The 22,398-nt window shown below is 38.7% G+C and overlaps 1 protein-coding gene across 1 annotated transcript in view; it reads left to right on the top strand.

The window, feature by feature from the left end:
* Window positions 1-22,398, top strand: part of cntnap5a (contactin associated protein family member 5a) — a 90,614-nt gene that overhangs the window by 65,020 nt on the left and 3,196 nt on the right. The window contains exons 16-20 of the mRNA XM_073473673.1: window positions 3,955-4,194; window positions 7,895-8,122; window positions 13,779-13,912; window positions 19,329-19,416; window positions 19,617-19,817. Of these exons, the coding sequence (XP_073329774.1) occupies window positions 3,955-4,194; window positions 7,895-8,122; window positions 13,779-13,912; window positions 19,329-19,416; window positions 19,617-19,817 (891 nt within the window). The remainder of the gene's footprint in view (window positions 1-3,954; window positions 4,195-7,894; window positions 8,123-13,778; window positions 13,913-19,328; window positions 19,417-19,616; window positions 19,818-22,398) is intronic.

Here is a 22,398-nt window from a genome sequence, read left to right as displayed (position 1 = left end):
TTATTCAAGTATCCCCACATTACCACAACAGTTACCTTAAAATGTATTGAAAACACCCCAGCATTATTTAATAATAGAATTCTGGTATATTTTCAGAATATATTCCTATAAGCAGTTAATAAATAGAAAATACATTTCCTGGAAACTTCCAACCACTTTCTGTCTAACCTCTGCAGGTCAGCACATTGAAGTACATTTTCTAACCATTTAAATTCTCACTCCTTACTGTGTATAGAGGCCTGATTATAATGTCTCCACACCATTTATGTTAAATGTCAATCTTTTTTTTTTTTTTTGAGACAATACTTTAGCAAGTAAATGAATAAAAGGAAAAAAATGTATTTAGCGAGTGTGACAGAGAAAGAGTGTGAGCCTGATTGTTGAATTGGTGAAGATGTGAATGGTTAAAAATGTATACTGCTAATACTTTCATTGACTGACCTGCAGAAGTTAGACAGAGAGTGGTTTGACATTAACAGGGCATGATCAGAAGAAGTTAAGCAGTTGGAGAAGAACCAGTTGGAAGTTTCCTGGAAATGTTTTAATGAAATTACCGCCTACTTTTTTTACTGCTGGCTGGAAAATAGCAGAATATTATTCTGAAAAAAAGTTGCAGTAATCTTCAGTTAAATGTAACTATTATTATTACAACTTAGCATGAAGTGGTACCTGATTATAACAGGTTTTCAGTGTAAGTGAAAACTGTCTCACCAATCATGAATCATATTGAAATGTCTGTCAAAATTCACACAATGTGCTTTTCGCCATTGTTTATACTGAGAACAGTTACCTGCTGGTGTTGATGAGGTTGAGAGACATGAGAGGGAACCAAAACTGTAAATTTGCATGCTGTTAAAACCAAAAACAATGAGCTCACAGTAGAGCTAAAATGAGGTGCAGAGTTGAGTGTGATATCTCATATCACACACTGGCTTAATCAGTCAAATCAAGGGTTCCTGATGATTTGTAGTACAAATGTTTCTATTTGTGTTTTCATCATACAACCAGGACAAAGATGCATGATTTGGCTACATGATTCTCATATTAGCCCTGGCTCAACTGAAAAGTTCATTTTAGCACACAGATTGTGGATTGTATCTCTCTCAATGAAGTCACACTACAAAGGTCTCTTCACAGCCAGAATGGAGAGAAGTAATTACAGCTAACAATAACACTTTAAACGTACATTTGTCCTCTGAGTATTGTGCTAATATAGGCTTGAAAAAACACAAACCTGTGTGAAGAACTAATGTATTTTATTATTTTTTCATTATTGCTGTGGCTCAGAAGCATGGCTGCTCTCTTTTTCCTCTTTCCCCCCTCTGACATTTTAATGTCTCCTTAATAATACACCATCCCTCTGGAGGGGACAGAGACACCATTAAAAGAGTGTGTTTCTTTCATGTGTTCTCACTTTTAGGCCTTAGTTCATGCACTTAATGGATCATTTACTTTAAGAAATAATTTATCAGAGGAGTGAAATGACAAATGGAAGCAATAATCCTCTGTGGAGCGCAGCAGAACTTGACGTTAGATGAAGATTTAATTGTTTCCTAAGAAGCTGCAGAGGTGTCTTTTAATCAAAGTTTAAATGTTTTAAAGTTTTAATGAAAGAAACAAAGTTCATTTGGATGTGATTATGTCGGTTTTAAAGGGCTCTCTCTGACATTTTAAAACTGATGACTGGGTTGGAACAGTAGATAATAAAAGTGACTTTTAATTACACTCAATGAAATAAGAATCTAATTGATGTTTCAAAACAAAAATGTTTCATCACCAAAGCACACAGTTCATAAATGAAACTAGTAAAATGACATAATGTGGAGATATATGGAGGCATATGTAGGAGGTAGAGTGGGTCGTCCACTGATCGGACGGTCGGTGGTTCGATCCCTGGCTCTGGCCACCTGATGGCTTTACCATTGGTTTGTGAGGTTGTGTCGGTAGCTGGGCATAGAAATTCTGTGGGGCACTTTGGCCAGGAAGAACAGTAACACTGTATTATAACTGTCATTAATGAATTATAAATGTATATGTAATTAAACTACAGTTAATAGATAATTAACTTTTAACAATGAAATGTTTTATACTGTTTGCTGTAAGGGCAATAGATTGATAAATGGTTTATAAAGCACAAGCATTGTTTGTTTACAGTGAAATAACTAAAGTTTAATCAACTATAAATGTACTTTTTATTAATGATGGTTATTATAAATTGTAACCAGAAACGCTATATCGCGCCTGAAGAGCAGGACGGCGCCTTGCATGGCAGCCTATGCCATCAGTGTGTGAATGTGTGTGTGGATGGGTGAACGTGGAAAGTATCGTAGAGTGTTGTGAGTGATCGGTAGAGCAGAAAAATGCTATATGCTATATCCATTTACCAAATATTTGATGAAACAAACACGATATCATTACGTGATATTTCCTATACAGTATTATGTAAAACCAACCTTGATGTAACCAGACAGGTTCGACAGTAACATGGTAAAGTTCCACCAAAGTTTTATCTAAAACATGAAACACTTCCTGAAATAAAGTGCTGTTTGACAGAAGACAGCTGTTGTTGTCGTGGAATATTGACGCTCACTGCACTGAAATGCTGAATTTCTCACTCACTCCACACTGGTTTTACTGTGAAAATGTTTAAAATATACAGTAGCTCCACAGTGTGTTATGTAACACAGTATTTATTATTCATTCACAAGCTCCTTCCATTTTCTTTTATAAATGGGACTAAACGGTGACAGATAAATCCTGTTCTTTAAAAAGAAAAAGACAACTATTCATTGTTAGCAACATAGCAACTGTTATAAGAAAAACAACTGTAATAATCCCAATGTGACCTAGAAACCCTGATCTAAATGCTGTGAAAAGGCAGAGTAAAACAGACAGTTGTATTAATAAGTAGGTAGGTTTTGTTACTTATGGTTTTGTGGAAAGAGAACTGTCTCAAGTCCCGATGCTAAAGGGAAATCACACCGGAGCGCTCTCCATCGTGGGAATGCTGTTTTACCCTCTCCCTCTTCACCTTCTTTGCCTCCTCCAGCAGCAGGGCTTTTTCTGTTGCAGTGTAGAGTTTACCAGTTATTGCAGTTGTTCCAGCGCTTCCTGCAGACAGTGACCAGGGAAAACAATGCCCTTCCAGTTTTGGTTGCAAAATGACAGATGTGCTTCCTTTGTGCCGTAATTCGATCTTCGTTTTGCTTGAAAAAAAAAACTTTTAAAGGCCGGTAGCAGACTGAAAAGCATATTAAAAGCAAGGTTTATAAAGAACCACTCTGTACACACGGTGTCATTTTTCTACAGCCATTACACTGTGCCATCAGTATTTTACTTCAGAATAATTTAAAGCAAAAAACTTCAAGTAACATGAATTAAATATTTAATATGCAAAGTCTCAGTTTAATATACTGTAATTACACTATAGGCCTTTATTCTGACAGTCAACCTGGACACATAGACAGGTATCCAGTCTGCAAAACAGGATGAATCCAGCTCTGGGGTTGAAAACATGTTTTAGCTTATTTTTAGACATTTTAGCATGTACAACGCAATTAGAATAAAGCGTCCTGAAGCTGGCAGCAGGGTTTGTTTTCTCAGTTAAATTACAGAGTAATTATAGAGAGAGTGATATTTTTTTAATTTAAAGTCATCAGTCTCCCACCTCACTGTAGCACAAATTAGCAACTGCCAACATGTCACAGATGTTTGTGTTCTACATGTTTATTTCCTGGAAACTAGTCTAGTCCATTACATGGTATATGTAGTCGTTTTGAGGCTTGACATGCTTTAGAGTCGACAGAGTCAGCCTAGATCCACACTGGAATTAAGTAAATGTTTGTCGTAAATCCTCATCAGCCTTAAAGGGAATCATGCTTAGAAAGTCATCAGAGAAGCTTCTTTGCACAGCCTGTGAGCATTAGACGTGACTAACGGCCGTCCTCGTCTCAGGGGGCACAGCGTCCCAGCAGAGAGGCTTCCTGGGCTGCATCAGGACTCTGACCATCAACGGCGTGAGCTTTGACCTGGAGGAGAGGGCGAGGATGACGCCGGGGGTGAGCTCCGGCTGCCCCGGCTACTGCAGCGGCTCCAGCAGCCTCTGCCACAACAGAGGGAGGTGTATCGAGAAGAACAACGGCTACGTGTGCGACTGCTCCCAATCCGCATACGGAGGAACCACCTGTAACCAAGGTGAGTGCTGATCACCGAGAAAAGCTTAATGACACTTAATGCAATTCTTTTAGTAGATTAATGTTGATTAGGACAAACAAATAATCAATCAAGCCAAGGTTATTCCATTACAGCGCTTCAATGAAAATGCAAGTAATGCAAGAGGCAATTAATACTTGTCCTGACTCCAGACTCCAAGAACATTTAAAATGCATTAGAGCGAATTATCTCCTGCTATATGTGAGGAGGGAGCAGCACACAGGCACAAGTGGAACACACCACCGCCCAGCACAGATAGAAGAGCAGGAGGCTGAGCAAACAGTCATATGGACATGGTGGAGTTTGAAGACAAGAGATTAAATTAAAGTCTGGCTGCAACTGTGGCTAACCACGCTATATAGTTACTGTTTACACACTTTCCTCTTGCTCACTCTGCTCAATATGAAAGTGGCACCCATGCCAGGATACAGCTAATCCGACTGCTGTGCAAAAATATTTCTGGATTATTACAACTTGGATCTTAGCACACAGTTAGTTGTGTTATTATGGGAAAGAGCCGACATGTCATTTATGTCACCTGCAGGTTACGGACTCACCTTTTGATCCATGTCTCTCTGAGAGTTCAACTCCGTGAACCTCAGGAGTGAAATGCAGTTTTTAGATCATTAATAGTAGGATGGTAGATTTTCAAAACTCTGTGTTGTTGAAGTTTTGACATAACGAAAGAACGTCACATTAAAATCACATCCCAGTATCATGGCAGTCTGGGAAAATGTGATGAAAATCTATGGGAATCATGTACATTGGAAGAAATTGGAAGAAGTTTTTTCATGACAGCACGAGTTTAAAAATCGAAAATTAGTGAAATTTGAAATATAACTGAAATCACAATCTTTCTTTAAAGGTGTGATATGTAAGAATTTTAGTTGAAAACATTCAAAATTAATTAAAATGATCCACATGACAAGAAGATAAATCAGTTTTGACATTATGTCTATGTACTAACTGCTGAAGTTAGTCCTGGGCTCGAGTTGTGAAGAGCAACACTTCCCCGCTGCTTCAAGCTCCCAGTCTGGATTGCTAACTGCAAGGCTTACTGAGCTAACGAGCTAAAAAGCAGCTAGCATTTAAGCAATATGCTGCACCGTATTTGTTTTGAGTATGAATTTGGCAGGTGGCCATTCTTACATTTTGCACCTTTAACTTAAACCAGAGTGAATCTTACATTACATTACATTTCATGACTGTTTCACAGGAAATCTCTTTTCATAACCTTAACCAGAGTGTGTTTATTGCCCAAACCTGCAACACAATCGCCAGAATAAATGTTGGCAAAGCATGTTTCTGCAAATGCTACATTTCTTTATGTTGCAACAACATCTATTCACCCTGCTGCCGTCTGGCAAAAGATACAGAAGTATCCACTGCTGTACCATCAGACTTACAGAGCAGCTTCATTCCTCAGGCTGAGATACTCCTCAATATATCCTCCACACTACATTTCATAAAGGACTGTTTTCTTGTTTTTGTTTTTATCTGTGAATCTATCATAAAAGGAATCAGACCTAGTTAAGCCTAGCATAACTAAATAGCCGTGTAACCTTGTTTCCTTAAAGTTTGTTTGTGCCTACAATACTTGTTTTTGTTGCCACATACACAGCTTGAGGTGTCCTGATTTCTAGTCAAAAATATTAATGATTTGTCACCACAAAAGACTGGAAATTGTCCCGAGGTCTCCCTAAAGCATACCCAGTGGTGTCACATTTACAAATGTTGAAACACAGCCTCAAATTGTGGTTGCTGGCTTACCAGTCTCTCCTGTAAGTCCACTACCATCCCCTTCTCCTCCTGATATGAAAGTTAGGTTATAAACATGAACTATGACACATGACACGACACAGTCTGTAGAATGTCAGTAGCCTTCAAATGTAAACGTATCAGTGGTTTGCAGAAGTGTTATAGCTTCTGTAAGCGCTGTCGTCATTTTAGTTAACTTAATGTCCGTTTCACAGTCAGCGATCCCCTCCCTGCTCTCTACATCACCACATGAGCGTGCAGTGGTAATCAGCAGACAGCAGCAAATAGGAGGATCCTGCTGTCTGCACATTCACAAACAGACAGGACGGCCTCTTTATGCAGTTCTCTGTCCTGATTGGATAAAGAGGGCAGGGATGCAAGAAAATGTCTCTTCTCTTTTATTGCATGAGCAGGGGGAGGAGAGACATGGGTTACTGACCAAACACTCAGTAACAGTGAATACTGTTGGAATACAGAGCTGCTTAAATCTTATTTAATAAATATATATCAGATTTACCTGCCAACATTTCATCCAGGTGACTGGGCTGAAACCTGACCACAGACTGGATGTGAACCCTACATTCTGTTTTTACTGTCCTGGACTATGTACACATACCATCCACCCCAACCTCCGTCCTACTACATCAGTGCGGTTCATAATTGTTCTCAGTCAAAGAAATGTGACGCCAGCACAAAAGATAGTCATGCTGAGAGCACAAAAATAATTAAAAACTAGTATCCATGTACACAAATCCTATATTTATACTTTGTGACAATTTCATAAGCTGCTTGGATGCTAAAACCAAGAGTGTTAATTAAGCCATGAACACTGCGGCTGCAAAGAGAACTGTCAGTTTTATTTCCTGGTGTTTAGTCAGTGAATATATTGGTACTTCGTGAAAGTGGGTGCCCGAGGTGCTGAGCAGCAGTAGCCTAAAGATAACCTGCTTCAGTGCAGAGACTGCTCGTACTGAGGCACTCTCATTATAAATGTGTTTATTGCTGCAATGTGAAACAAGACAGTGATGTAATGTTATAGTGTCTTGGTATGTTGGCATACTGTGACTCCCATCCCTTCACTCCTGCCTCTTATATTTGACTCTCACACATGAAACACAGAGGAGACAATAGCCTGCTTGTTAAGGGAGTTCAACTCTCGGCACCTGTTGAGGTAACAGTGTCTGAGTGGCATTGATCGACAACAGTCCCTGTGGTGCTGCTGCTTCAGCTGCTTTGTTCTAAGCATTATATCTGTGTCATCATATCCTCGTGGAGATGAATTTCCAGCTTTGAGTGAAGTTTAATAATGTGATTTGATGTTCTGTAATAGTGTGTGTGCATGATAAGCTAGCCAACCATCCATTTTATATCCCTCCATCGGATGTGAGTCACAGACAGACAGCAGTGAGCGAGCTTCTGTTCCTCACGTTTACCTTTAAGACAACATTCTATCCCCGTGTTGGAGCCTTTATGGTGGTTTCCCTGGTGAATGGGAGGCCTCAAAGTCCAGGAACAGAAGTTGGCTGTGTGCACAAAACATCACAGAATGCCTGAAATATTGTAACCGTATATACACTAATGTGTATATCTGGTTATTTTTAGATGTACAGTAGCTCCACCTGCTCAGAGAGTTCTGCGTATACACACCACTACGTGTCTGTAGATAGATATTGCTTTTGGACAGATTTCAATCAAAACAGTGACTTCTCTCTGGCTGTACCCAGTGGGCATACCATATTTTTTAGCTCACTTTTAATAAGGGTCTGTTGATTTTTTCCTGCTTTCATATTTTCAGATATAATGAGCGCTGCAGCCTCTGGAGGCCCTGAGCTGTGTTTTAGTCTTTTAATCTTGTTTCAAAAAGTGTTGTAACACAGCTGCCTGCACTGAAACCTTCTTTTTATCCGTATCCCTGTGTGTGCAGAGGTGTCAGTGTCCTTCGACATGGAGTCCTCAGTGACCTACACTTTCCAGGAGCCCTTCTCAGTGATGCAGAACAGAAGCTCGCAGGCCTCCAGTGTTTCCACAGAAAGCAGCAGCAGGGCCAGAGAGGACATAGCCTTCAGCTTCGTCACCTCCCAGAGGCCCGCCATGCTGCTGACTGTCAGCACCTTCAGCCAGCAGTACATCGCTGTCATCCTGGCCAAGAACGGTACGTACAGGTTTGACATTAATACAAAAAGACCGGATAAGCAGTCAAAACTAGGGCTCTGCAAGATATCGATATTACGTTGTTACTGTGATATGAGACTATATATCATCTTGGACATTTTGGATATCGTTATATCATGATGTGGTATCTTTTCCTTCTTTTAAAGGCTGCAGTACAGTAAAGTGATATATATTATTTTATGAAAGTACCTATAGTCATCTCTACAATATTGCAGCATATTGGTCAAAAATATTGAAATATTTGATTTTCTCTCCAAGTCCTAGCACTTATGAAGTGCTTTTAAGGGGGTTTCAAAGTCTTAGGATATATATTGTGTGTTACAATATAGCTAAAAATCACCCAAAAATGAAAATGTAGTCATTATCCTTTCAGCCCCATGCTGATGGAAAGTCGAGTGTGTTTCGTCGTCCACAAAACATTTCTGGAGCTTCACAGAAAAACTGAGTTGCAGCATTCTCTTAGACAACTGAAGTAGCGGGAAAGCAGTTATGGGTGGTTTAAAATTGAGAGTGATACAGGGCTATTGAATTTGATTTTGGATCAGGCTTGATTGAATTAAAGGGGACTGTTGGGCATTGGCGGAGGTATGCACTCTACTGAGTGCCATTCTAGCAATATGCTGTTATTTTCATATGAAAACACTGTATCTGCATCTGCATTATACAGCTGTTTGTCCATGGACATTTGAAACCATTTCAAATGCTGTCAGATAAAATACTGCATGGTTTACGTCATCGGTGCAGCAAAAATGTGGATGGAAACACAAACACCAATGCATTTTCCATACTCATGGACACACACACTTTGAGGTGCGTTCCCCGTAAGTCCGTGAGGGATCAGGACTGTCCAACTGTCAAATCGTCAAGTGCATGAGGGCTCTCTAGCAGACATTTCGAGTGCTAGATGGCCCCTTTCCACATTCCTGTAGACATTCCCTCAGGGAATTTCCCTCAGATAATTGTGCTGTAAGGTTAAACGCAAGGTTACCATGGGTTATCAGGGGAAGCCTGAAAAAAAATAACAATCATAATCCAGATGATGGCGCTCTTTAATATCTGATTGATGTAATTATTCTATATAATAAGTGTCTTTTTCAATTCACAAACAGGTTTTTTTTTTTTTAATCGCTACCTAAGATCTCAGCTCTTCTCCTAAAACTGAATCACTCAGTTTATTAAACAACAAAAAAGTAATTTAACTTTTGAAATACTACGGAGCTTTTTCCCTGAAATCACTGACTGAATATGTTTATGTGTGTTTTTATTTTGATGTCATTTCTCTTTTTTTACATGTTACGTTCTTTATATATATTTGTGTCATTTGAGTTTGATTCTAATGTGCCGATCTTGTTTTATGTGTTGAATGTTTATATTATCATTTGAGTCATTACATTTTTTTTTTAAGTAAACCAGTAGGAAAGCATTTCAAGAAAGTTTTCACATTATTGTCTAATGTTGTTTTGACATAAACGAGTAAATTGATTATTTAACAATTACCACTATGTAAGGCAAGAGCCTGGAAGACATTTAAATCAGGCAGTCGGTCCCTTAAGTGCATTGGCCGTGAAGAAAGTAAAAAACTAAAATGTCCCAAACCCACAAGGTAACGTGATATGTCACAAAGTGCTGTCCCATTCCTATGTCTACCATTTTTGGCCCTTGCAGCCTCTCAAACTCGAGCACTTACCAGGTAACACCAGCTTGTCTTCGAGGGTTCAGCGCTTAAGGCCCTAAAGGGGACATTTGTGTTGGGTCCCACTGTTTGACATATGAAACCCTCAGGTCTTCAGCCTTCTGTTGAGATGACATTGATGTGATTCAACACGATGACTGTGAGGTCACAATGTAGCTTTTGAAGCTTTTTTCAGGTACATGGGATAAACAGTCAAAATAAGCCCACGCTTACATGGTCAGTTATTCAGAATTCTTGGGCCCGAATAGTTGTTAAATCTTCTTTAAAACACTGAAGGCAAACAAGGTTATAATTTTAAAAGCTTTCCCCAGTTGATTCATTTTATTGAGACAATTATTACAAGTTAAATATGCAAATGAGGCTTTATCTAACTAAAAATGTGCTATTTTGCACATTTTCAAGGATCAAAGTTCTTGTTTCATTTTGTCATTTTGAGTCTTTGTTTTGTCTTCTTTTCTTTTACAGAGAGAATTCTAGATATCTGTTATTATCACTCCATAAATCAGAAAATACTGTCAACAACCATTAAAAATTCAATTTGGGCCTTGTTCTTAGAAATAAAATGCTGTTTAAATCAGGCCATGAATGATGCATGAACAAACATCTAACTCTTGTGATTAATGGTTTATAAATACTGTGTAATTATTAAGTTGCAACTGTAGTTAAACCTTATTATTTAGTTATTATTTATTTTTAGTTATTAAACCTTTACAATTTCTAATAAATAATAAAGTAACTCTTAAGTCAAATTTAAATAAACTATAAATTTACCATTTATTAATGATGGTTTTTGTAAGGTGTTCCTGAAAACATCCTTTACGGATATGTTTTGTAAAGATGACGCATTTTTAGACAAACTAATATCAACATGAAACTTTCCCAGCTGATGACTCACATCAGGAGAATAAGTTTTTAATAATACAAGAGTTTTTAAATTTTATGAACAGAAATCTGAATATTGGATGAAGCCACTTTCAAAATTGTTGTCTCATTTTGTCAACTTAATGGACTCAAAGCTTTTTACTGGGGGAATTTTGGACATCTCTATTTGTCACTCCTTAAATCAGAAAAAAACTGTAGACAGCTATAAGAAATCTGTTTTGGCCATATTGTTATGAATAAAATATTATATAAATGTGGCTATGAATGATGCACGAACAGATCCTCTCTAAAAACCTCCATGATGAGATTAAAATATTTAGTTCCAAAGTTTTGTGTATGTCAGCGCTACTGATGTGGAGATTTCTGAGAAATATGAGAAAAAAATAATAATTCATTGTAAATAAAGCTCAGTTCATGAACTGAACTGAACTGTAAATAAAGCTACAAAATAAGGGACTATGGTATGTTTTTAAGGAAAATATGTCATTATGAAACTCCCCTAGTCAAATACCAGTTTAAATATGCAAATTTCAGAACAAAAATCTCAACTAAAATAAACACTTAGATGTGTTTTGGACATTCTGTCAACTAGTCTGAAAGAAAACATGTTCTGGGCGCGTTATAACCCAAAATCTCAAAATTGACTGCATCTTTGCAACGATGCATGGATTCATTTCACTGCACCATGTTCACATGTGACAAGGCATTAAGCAACATTATGTAGGCATATTGTGTGATTTGGCGCCCCCCACAGTTCCTCGGTGCAGCACCACTGTGGTAAATACAAATCCCAGGTGTGTAACAGTTTGTCAGACGTAATGTAGCTGCTAACTACAAACAGCTCATTACTTCATAACAACGTTATGTGTTGAAAACTTATATGTTGAAGTAAAGATGTGATCCTACCCTCTCACTGAAGTTACATAGAGCACAGACAAGTGACAGAGACACCATTCACCCTGTTACAAGACACTGTACCATCAACAGGATTCTGAAGCTGTTATTTAAGGTAAAAAGTTACATAATGTTGCTTTTAAAGATACTGACACACCCTACTTCCAACCCTCCCGATTTTCCCGTGAGACTCCAGTTTTTCCATCGCCCTCTCCCACTTTCCTCCCGTGGTCACAATTTCTTGTATTTCTCACTCCTATTTATGACATTTTCACACCATCACACCTTTTTCTCCCCTATTAGCTATCACAACCACTTTCTGGCACTTTACAGTTTGCTGTATTGTTGCACCTTGTCCTCCTGACTGAGACACAGAGAGGTGGTGAAAAGACAGGGGTCAGGGTTAGCTCACATTCTCAGATCGTGTCAAGTATGTCTCATAAGTGCTGTCATTAGTGCTTCACTTTTGGTTAAAAAAATATATATATATATATTATAATAATAATATTCACATTGACTGATCATAAACTAACCAAGAGTAAAGTCATTGGAAGTTAATCCACTTCAAGTTGTTGGACAGTTTGGGTAGAAGCCGAAGCCATAGTGCATGTGATAGTAGAGAATGACACAGGGATCTCTGTTTCACCCTTCTTTCAGAATCTGATTATCAGGAAAAACCCTGAACTCTCCAGCTGACAAAGACGTGTAACCATGGCAACCAAATGATCTTGCATAATTACATAGGGCGAATGCTTCCTCGACAATGGGTCGGTGTACTTTACGTTCACACCACGAACGAGATGCACCAGAGTTCACTTGGAAGCAGACAGAGATCGTCCTTTTTACGCAAATAGAAATGGAACCCATTTAAATAGAAATGATTCAATTACAAACCCGTGACACTCCGGTTACCATCGAGGGTTATTTTTAAACTCCAGCAGGAACCGATGCAAAATGTGCCGCTTACATTAACACCTAACACTCTGAAAACCTCCAGATTTATTGAAATCTCTTGTTTATTTGCATGTTGAAAGGTGCTGAGGGAAATGGAAAATGATCTGACAGTGAACAGGCAACTAATGTGTATCATTTGAGGTCCACAGCTGCCCGAATGTATATAAAGCCACCCCCACAACTTTATGATAACTGACTATAGGCTAATGAATGGATTTAACCTTTGTGGTTCGTCTGTATCTTTGAAAAATCTCTGTTTTCAGTAGGAGTCTTGATGTCCAATGAAAATAAGCTCAAGTCCTTTTCTTCCAAAGCAAAATATTAAAAAGCCCTCAGACAGTTGATACTCAACAAAATAATTTAATAAATATGTCACTTCAATTCATTTCTGATGAAAATATTAAAAACAAAGACGACATTTCACTCTTGACATTTTTAGAAGAAGGTCCTCACATCTATAACTCTTCTTACATTTTATTTCTTGCTGTCAGTGTCTGAGCATTTTCATCTTCTGACACAAGAAAGGCCTCAAAGCTTTAAGCTGACAGCCTTTAAGCTCCATCCAAACTTGAGTATCATGTTGAGTGACACCAATGTGCAGTTGGTAGTCAGAGTCAGTATCCTCGTGCACTCTTTTGTGTTAAATCAGAGGGCCTGTGTTCTTCAGGTCCCTGTAAACAGTGAAGGGCACTGGAGGCACTTTATCCACGGTGACCTCCATCCATAGGAGCACTCTCAGGATTTGAAATGAATCACAACACAAAGCCCTTCACCTACAGACGGGGAATTGTAATATTGACCCAGCTCCACTTGACAATGCATATCTTTCCGACTCTATGATCTGGCAGCGATTGTGTGTGTGGGAGGAACACTGAGCACATATTGACTTATTCAGTGTGGGAGCGAAGAGCTCGGAGATAGAGATCTAAAAAGGCAATAGAAGAAGTTTAGATTTAGCGCTCTATTTATAAGTAAGTAGCTGCTTCATTTCAGTTAAGAAGTCTGCTCTTTTCCAGTATTTGCAGTGTACACATACTTGACGCCAGAGTAGAAAGTAAGGTGTTCATGTCAGGGGACTCAGACTTGAGCCTGTGGATTTAGAATTTGCATTGAGCGCAAAAGCAAATCAATCATCGCAAAGTGCTCAGATGGGGATTTCTACAGAGGTCTGTTCAAAGAGAGAGCTACATGTCTTTTCATGCTTTGTGTCCAGGGAGTCTGCAGATCTGGTATCACCTTCAGACGGACAGGAGTCCAGATGTGTTCAGCCCCGCCCTCAATAACCTGGCAGACGGACGACTCCATCGTATCCGAATCCACCGAGTGGGGAAAAACCTCTATGTACAGGTGAGCAGAGAGCCCCCGCAGGGTCACGCTGGGAATTGTTTCTTTCTGAAAATCTCTTGCGTTACCCTACAATACGTTTTGCAGTTTCTCTCCTCAAGTTGTGAGACTCCATTTGTGAATTGATTATTCTTCATTCATGAATCTTTTATAGTTTTTGTTTTTTGTGGGTGCAGCTTTGGGAACTGCAGCTCAAATTTCATGATAAATCGTGTTCTTGAATCTTAAATCTTGAATTCCCTCTGATCCATAGAGGAAGTCTGAGCTGTATTATGATATGGTATTATGTATTATGTATCAGACCGTCAGTGGTTGTGACCACAGTGTGAGGGGGTGTACCTTCAGCTCTGGCTGGCTCAGGAGCGAGTGTATAAGTAGTGGAGCTGGTTTACCTACACTCTCACTCTGGTTATAGCCCTGGGATGATATTTTAGCTTTAATTGTGGCTGTGCTTTGGTTTGTATGGGTGTAACACTGACTTGATGGAGGGGTTGTGTGTGTGCGTTGAATTGACATGGTTGATGGCCAAGGGTTAAGCGTCTGTGTTCCTGAACTCTTGTGGTTTGTTGGAAACACATCTGTCATGTGTGATATATGCATCACAGGCACAAATCCTGTGTGGTCTAACAATGCTTTCCTTGTTGTTGAAATGATTCGTAAACTACAAGTAATCAATTAAATATATTTACTTCTTTAAATCAAATTCAGTTTCAAGGGAATTAAATACAGTGTCATGTTTCATACAAACTGTTTCTCAACCCTGAAATATCTTTAATTTTCAAATAAAGTATCATCATGAATGAGAATTAAATGCAATGTAACCAAATAAAAAGTCACATCATTTAAGTTGATATATTGCAATCACAACATCTTTCTGTGACATTTCAATATGGAAGAGCTTTTATTGTAGCACCTTGCGGTTCCATTTACTACCATTTCATTCAAGAAGCATTTGGTTTTGGATAAGAAAGCTGCCAATCATACACCACTTCATCAGATGCAGGCTCAATGTCCTTCAGCTTGCCTCTTCATTTTCTCAGTCCTTCTGCTCAAGTAATGATGAATATAACTGATTATATGTGCACAATTTTACATTGTATAAAACAGGCCCATTTTCTTTTTTAGAAGGCCCCGATTTGAGAAAACTAAAGTGCCAAGGACCCAGACTTTTACATGTCTGACCACTTGTTTTTCTCTGCTTTGTTTATTAGTTTTCACAATTTAAAAAGAAACTATATATAAAACAATCACAGAAAAAAAACATTTTAATCTTAGAAGTAGGTTGTCAGTTAAATTCCCTCTCTTTAAACAGTTTAAACTGAAATAAGAGCACATGTGCTGAGTAACACACATAACTATGGGCTAATTAGCCTACTAACAAAATGATCACGGTGCCAGAATGAGGTTGTTAAAGAGCCGCATCCATCCCATGGGCCGCCAGTTGAAAAAATTTTGATTAATATGAACGGCTGACACCACACGCTACATACCACGTTGTCATGGCGACAGTGATCATGTTTTATCAAACGTGATTCACACTGACAACACCTACATGAGGTCAGATCTCACCAGTGGCTGTGGGGCTTTATTGACAGGTAAAGGCAGCTAGCTACAGCCATCTGAAACCAAATGCTTCTTAAATGAAAATGGTGGTGAATGGAACTGCAAGCTGCTAAAACAGGAGCTCTTCCCAATCGATGCAATGACACTTTATTAAAAGTTAAACACATGTAATTGATGAGTAACAGTTATATTAATTGAAATAAGATTATATGTTATTTTAAAAGTAAATATATTTCATTGGTCACTGTTAGTTTTCAGTTAATTCATATAACATCCATCCCTTATATAGCAATAATAAAATGTCATAAAATGTATATTTAACATGATGAAAAATGCCATAAAACCCTATAATGTAATACAACATTTATATTACCATTAGTGTCATGTAAGTATACTGCAAACACCAACAGCTGACACTGATTTCATGTTTAGAAACGTAAACCCAAGGCTTTATACAGAATTTGAAATTCACAAAACACAAAACATGGTAAGTGGTACATTAGTTAGTGAACCCACCTATATCCATGTTGACTGGTCGTTGGGAAAGGATTGTCCGTTAGACCAGAGTGCATTTTGGATTAGACGCATTATAAAATGGCAAAAGCTGCAGGAGGTGTTATACAAACAAGCGATGACGGTAACACAGCCGATGACACTCCATGAAATGTTCTTTTTCAGTGATTCTTATTGAGTCAAGTGTGTCTTTTACTGAAATTTCTGCACTCAAAAAGGGTCAAACTTGAATGAAGCAAAAAAAAAACTCAAAACGTTTTGTCTTTTACTTAATTGCACCCCCACTGATTATGGGAGGGCTCCAATCACAGATTTTCATAAGGCATTACAGTTTCTATAAAAATGCTATTAAAATATCAGTCAGGACATTTTATTACACTATTGGTCAAGTTATTACATTATTGGGTTTCATTATATTTTAAATCAAGTTAAGTGCAAATTTTATTACATTTTCAGGGAATTGTGACATTATTAAGTGCTACAAGTAGTCACAGTAGAGCTATTGTAGCTATATTCAGAGCATCTTAGATTCAGCCATAAATGCAGCTGCAGTCAGAGCATTAAGCATCTCCACAGCCACAGCTTCACCCTGCACAGCGAGGCAGAGCAGCTGCAGCTGTGCTCACAGAAAGTGGCTGTATGCTGTCTGAGCTCGGCCTTTAATGAGCAATAAATGCCTCATATAAAGAGTAACAGCGTCTCTCCTTTCTCTTGTATCTGCAAAGTGTTTCTCTAAACTGGCAGTGTATTATAACTGGAGTGGACCAACGCACTAACTGTTCCTTATTTCTCAGGGGGAATTCAAAAAATATTGTGAGGGAATGCAAAACCTCATGCAAGGGAACGTAAAAGTACTTTGGGAAACAAATTCCCACTGTGATCCTCTGTGCTCCACAGAGCAGCGGACACATTAAGTCATGTGGCAATGCAGGAGGAAGCCGCAGTCTCAAATTATGCTGATATGCAACTGTTCTGCAGAACTGAGTTCATTTAGCAGCGACGTTTAGTGCCAGTGCAGGAATGAATGTGTCAAATAAAGAGAGAGGTTTGTTTGCTTTTGTCTGCATGGCTCCAAGTGCACAGTCTGTTTCATGAGAGTACACCATTTTGACCATTTATAGAGTCATTTCTCACCAGGATAAAAAGTAGTTTAATGCCCATTTCATCTTCCCAATAATGCCATGGTGGACTGACACCCCCTGGAGTATACTTCTACTGAAGTTAAACCACAGGAGGTTGGTAAAATATTTTCTGGGGGAGTAAAGGAAGTTGCTTTTTAGCCCTAACTCAAACCTTTACCAAGTGGTTGCTCGACATTTAACATACAGATGTTGTAAGAATCCCAAATTCAGAAACTTTGGCAGACAAAAATTTTGCAAAAGTGTTCGTGATGGAAAAAAAGTAATGGAAAACTTAATCTTGCATTATTCTTACCCCAAAATGTATGAATATAAACAAGCGATCAAAAAAACGTAGCAGTGATGTGGTGGTTTGTCGGTCAAAGGAGGTCCAGACAGTTATTTATGTATATTTTTGAACATTTATTTAACTGACTGTATTTCAGTGTGGAGCTGCTTCAGTTCGGTGTTCAAACTCAATAGATATAACCCACACGTCTACAAAACGTTCCATCTTTTCTCGATTTTCTGATTCAAATCAATCTTCATTTGAATGATCTGATATCAACTCATAAAATCCAAAGACAATCCTTTAACACGTCACTTTTCCCTTGGATGTGTTTCACAGGGGCCAAAATTAACACCCGCCAAGCGCGAAATGCAGGAAGATTTTCAATTTGTTGAGTAAATCTATGAAGGCTTTCTGCCACACTAGCGAGTCAATGTTTGAATCAAAACAGTCATGTAAAAATAAAAGCAACACTGAGAGTCTCTGCTCTGTTTTGGTGTCATATAAAAACGTGCTGCTTCTCTCCTGTGCTGTCTGTCTGTGTCAGAGTCTCACACACAGGGACGAGGACTTTGTGGTGCATTCAGGTGCATGTCACAAACTCTGAAATCCACATTGCTTTGTACAGCACAGTGCGTAGGCACTATTTTCTTTCTTCTTTTCCCTTGATGACAGACACAGGTCTACACTTGTCATTACTTCCCTGTTCTTTCACCACCTGGATGCTAAAATCATAGCAATATCTGGTTCATTTCTCAAAAGGCAGATATTGGTCTAAAAAATATCTGAAACCATTTAATTCAGTGTAATTCAGTAAAAAATCATATTTTTGATAAATTATGCACCAGGTAAGATGGTTACTCGTACTATTTACAGAATTAGTTCTCTCAGAATCTTTCATTTCAAAGCTAAATTGCTGTTGTTACGGAAATTTCCCTAAAACTGAATCTATGTCGAATCCAATCAAATCAGAAATTAAATAAAATTGGAACCTTGTGAATCGGAATCGAATCAATTCAGGAAATCAGTGATGATAACCACCTCTACTCTTGAGTCAAACTGAGCTTGAGTCAATGCTTCCTGGTCACTATACTATCTTTTTGCTGAGCTGTCAGCCTCATCTAACGGTCTTCATTAGCAGAGGGAACCTGCCCTGCACTGAAGAACAGTATTTTGAGTTGGCAGGAATTATAATCTCCTTATACAGTATGACCGATGTTTGTCTGAACTCCACATTTTACACATGATGATAACTAAAACATGCTCCTTCTGCTGATGAAGATGTAAGATGTGGTTGAAAGCTGCCTAAAAGGATAGGAACGGAGATTAAATGCTATTTTGTCATTGTTAAAGCCAGATTACAGTTATATTTAATTGTGTTTGCTAGCTAAGAGCACCTGTGGCAACAATGAAATAAAGATATGTTAAATTACCACATTGCAACTAACATAACTGCTATAAACTAATAGAAAGGCCGACTATATGTTAGAATTTTCTAATCTTATTTTGCACAATAACACAAATAGCCATATCTGCAAGGAACTAGAATTTAATTTTCTACCTGCGATCCAAACAGTAACAATAGAGAGGTGATGTTAAAATAGATTCTCCTCTGCAATGAAATCCATTCTTAGCTGGGTCATCAGATATACCGCTGTAGGCATTTTATTAAACGTCAGTGGACGTTATCAAAGTCCTTCAGTGTTTTATTGCAGATCATCAAGTTAAGTGATGCAACTGAGTCAGCATGGTCATGCAGAAGTGAAAGGTCGAAATCACTTCAAAGCCAGCTGTGGGCGGATATGGTTTTGTGTGAAGCAGTAGAGAACACAATTCTCAATCTATAATGTATCGAAATGTGCTGCGGCTGCTGCTGTTACCTCGGTTTAGATTTCTTGTAATCGCCTTGTTATTTGATTTCTTTCCACTCAACCAGATCGACCAGGACATCCACACTAAGTACACACTGTCATCTGATGCAGAGCTGATCTTAATCAGATCCCTGACATTGGGCAAAGTCACCAGTAAGTCATAACCCATTATGCTCAGATAATTGCTGAAAAACTTGTAGCGTCGTCACCCTGTTGTGCTTTTTGGTCTGACTGTTTCCTGTGACCATTCTTTTGTCATTCTTGACTTGGCTACTCAGAAATGACTGTAATTCACAAAATCAAACCTGTCACCATCAGTAACAACATATACTTTAACCCTGTCAACTCAGCAGGGAGGGAGAACTTCAATGAGAAAGTGGTGCAAGCAGCTTCTAAAGGTTTCATCGGCTGCCTCTCCTCGGTTCAGTTCAACCACGTGGCGCCACTGAAGGCAGCGCTGACGAATCGAGGGAGTTCACTGGTCACCATCCGTGGTCCACTGGTCCAGTCGAATTGTGGTGCACTGGCAGAGTCCACCTCGCACACACTGCAAGGTAAAACATGCACACACTCTTCTGTTTAAGTCACCCACATACTTTACACTGCCTGTAAATAGTCACTGAACACCCCCCACCCCCACTAGTCAATTAGCTGATGACACAATAATTGTCTTTTCTGTGATTTATCCGGCAAATATATAATTAAGCACTAGGGAATTTTCTTAAATGTGAGGATTTGCTGCTCTTCTTTATATCTTTGTACTTTAAATATCTCTAAACTGATTGAATGGCTGACAGCACAAGTTATTTAAAGATGTCATCCAGAAACATTAAGGAGGGAGAGAGATTTTTCATTACTAACTGACATTTCATGGACTTAACAATGAATTAAAAAACAATTGACATATTAAGCAACAAAGAAAGATAATTGCATCCAAAGTTAATTTTTCTTCAGGACTGTACCAAGACACTGTAGCGAGCTATGTGGCTCTCTCTCCACTTTTTCTTCCTCGTGCACTTCTCTCCTTCTCTTTGCTTCACTTGAGAATGGCAGCATTGAGATTCCACTCGTTACATCTCATAGTGTCATGCTGTTTACCAATGCATGTGGCACACGTGGGACACACCATACAGACAAAAATCAAGGCAGTGTCAGGGTCTTTTGGTGCACATCACACATGAGTAATTTGCAGCTGTAGACAGACAGCATCTAGTTTCAGTTGGAGGAAGTGTTGCTTATGGATCTACTTGTTATTCCGTGTCAGGATCCTGCAGCAATGATCTAATTACTTGGAAACATTTTGATTCAGTCCTCTCAACTGTCTGTTGAGCAGTAAGCATGTTGCAGCATGGCTGAGATCTGTATTGGTCAAAAGTAAGCTAGTTTTGTGATACCAGAAAATTAGAGTCAAGCCTCAAATGTAGCTGCTAACCAAGCATGGACTCACCAAATGGCACATGAATGACAGGCCAATACCGTTAAGTGTTATTATAATGCATTTTTTGCTTTTCATATATCACTTTAGTGCAGATTTCATAGAGAAAAAAAGTCAGATGAGTGAGAAACCCCATCCGCCGTGTACACAGGTGGATGGGTCAAACACAAGAGTTCATGTCGCGTCCCATGTGAAACCAAAAGTCCATGTTTGTTAACTTATGTCAGGTACTTATTTTAACCCAAACCATGATCTTTTCCTAAACCTAGCCAAGTTGTGACCATTTCACAGTGTTAGCAATGTGTTAATTATTCAAGGTTCCAGGTTCAGGTCATTTATTTGTAATCATAAAACATAAAGTTGCAAAAACGAAATGAAAGTTTATAAACTCCATCATGCTACACAAACATAGAACATACAGTATATACACTTAGTTATATACATATATACATGAACACAAAAACAATTATTGGTGTCTGGATGAAGGTAAACAGCAGCAACATGGTGACGCGTTTGACAGAACCAACCAACCAGACATTAGCCAGGAGGGGCCTTTAAGTTCCACTGTTACCATGATGACAAAGTTCACCTAACTAGGACGATAAAGGTCACCTGACTATTGTTGCTATGACGACAAAGTTCATCCGACTTCTTCCTTCCCTGCACACCCAAAACTCTTAAAATGCGGACGTGTTAAAGGACACGAAAAATCAGCGTGCTATTTATAAGCCATCACAGGAGAATGCATTATCAATTCTGAAAATATACAAAATGACTCAGACATAACAGTCTAATTGGCTCCCTATTAAACTGTTACAGTCTTTAACCCTGTCTGGTAACCAGTGACTTGTGTATTTAGCTAATTGCAGCATATCTAAAATAGACACACGCCAGCTGTTTTTCAGTCCTCTGTCTGACAGAACAGATGTATTCCTAATTTTATTTTATAGTTATTTTTATTTATTTTTCACTGCAGCTGTCTGCACCAGCCACACTTTAAGAGTTTTTTCCCCCACAATCATTCATGTAAGAACACAATTGTGCAGTTGTTTTTAGTAAACAGATGTACTGCAATGTGCAACCTTGTGTGGTCAAAGATTTTTAATTTGGTACAGAGGTTATCTGTTGTTAAAGGTATAAGTCTTCTCGATCATAAAGCAGGCCTAGGTGCTATATATTGTATCACCTTATGTATCAAAACACTAAATCCACAGAGAAAAGCTCACAGCCCATATTCAGAAATTGTGCCTTTAAACGAGCCGTCAGGACTTCTGTGAGCTTGTGAGGTCACAACTATATAGCCACCACGCCCCCCAGCATGGCCGTGGCTGCATAAACACCAGCAGAGCCCGGTGGGTTTCCGCCTTTGCTACCAGCTCAGGCCTGTGAGAGCTGACCAATTTAATGTTTAATGTTAATGTTTAAACACAAAGCATTAAGTCTGCAGGCTCTGAGTATTGCTTACAGCTAGCCCATGCCATATTGCCACATACATCATAAAACATTATAGACCATGATAGAAAATACCCTTAAAAACCGATGTGAGATTATAAAAGATAAATTAATTCCAGGCACCAGTTTGAACTCAGACTTGGCTGACACAGGAAGACTCTCTCATCCAGAGTATAATGGAGGTTTTGTTTAGTGTTGTTTTGGCAGCCACTTGAAACGGCTCATCGTGGGGAGCCATAACATGCAAT

Source organism: Pagrus major, chromosome 9, assembly GCF_040436345.1.
Source record: "Pagrus major chromosome 9, Pma_NU_1.0".
Taxonomy (NCBI): Eukaryota; Metazoa; Chordata; class Actinopteri; order Spariformes; family Sparidae; genus Pagrus; species Pagrus major.
Note: the sequence above shows the minus strand (reverse complement) of the source record. Positions and strands in the feature narration are given on the sequence as shown.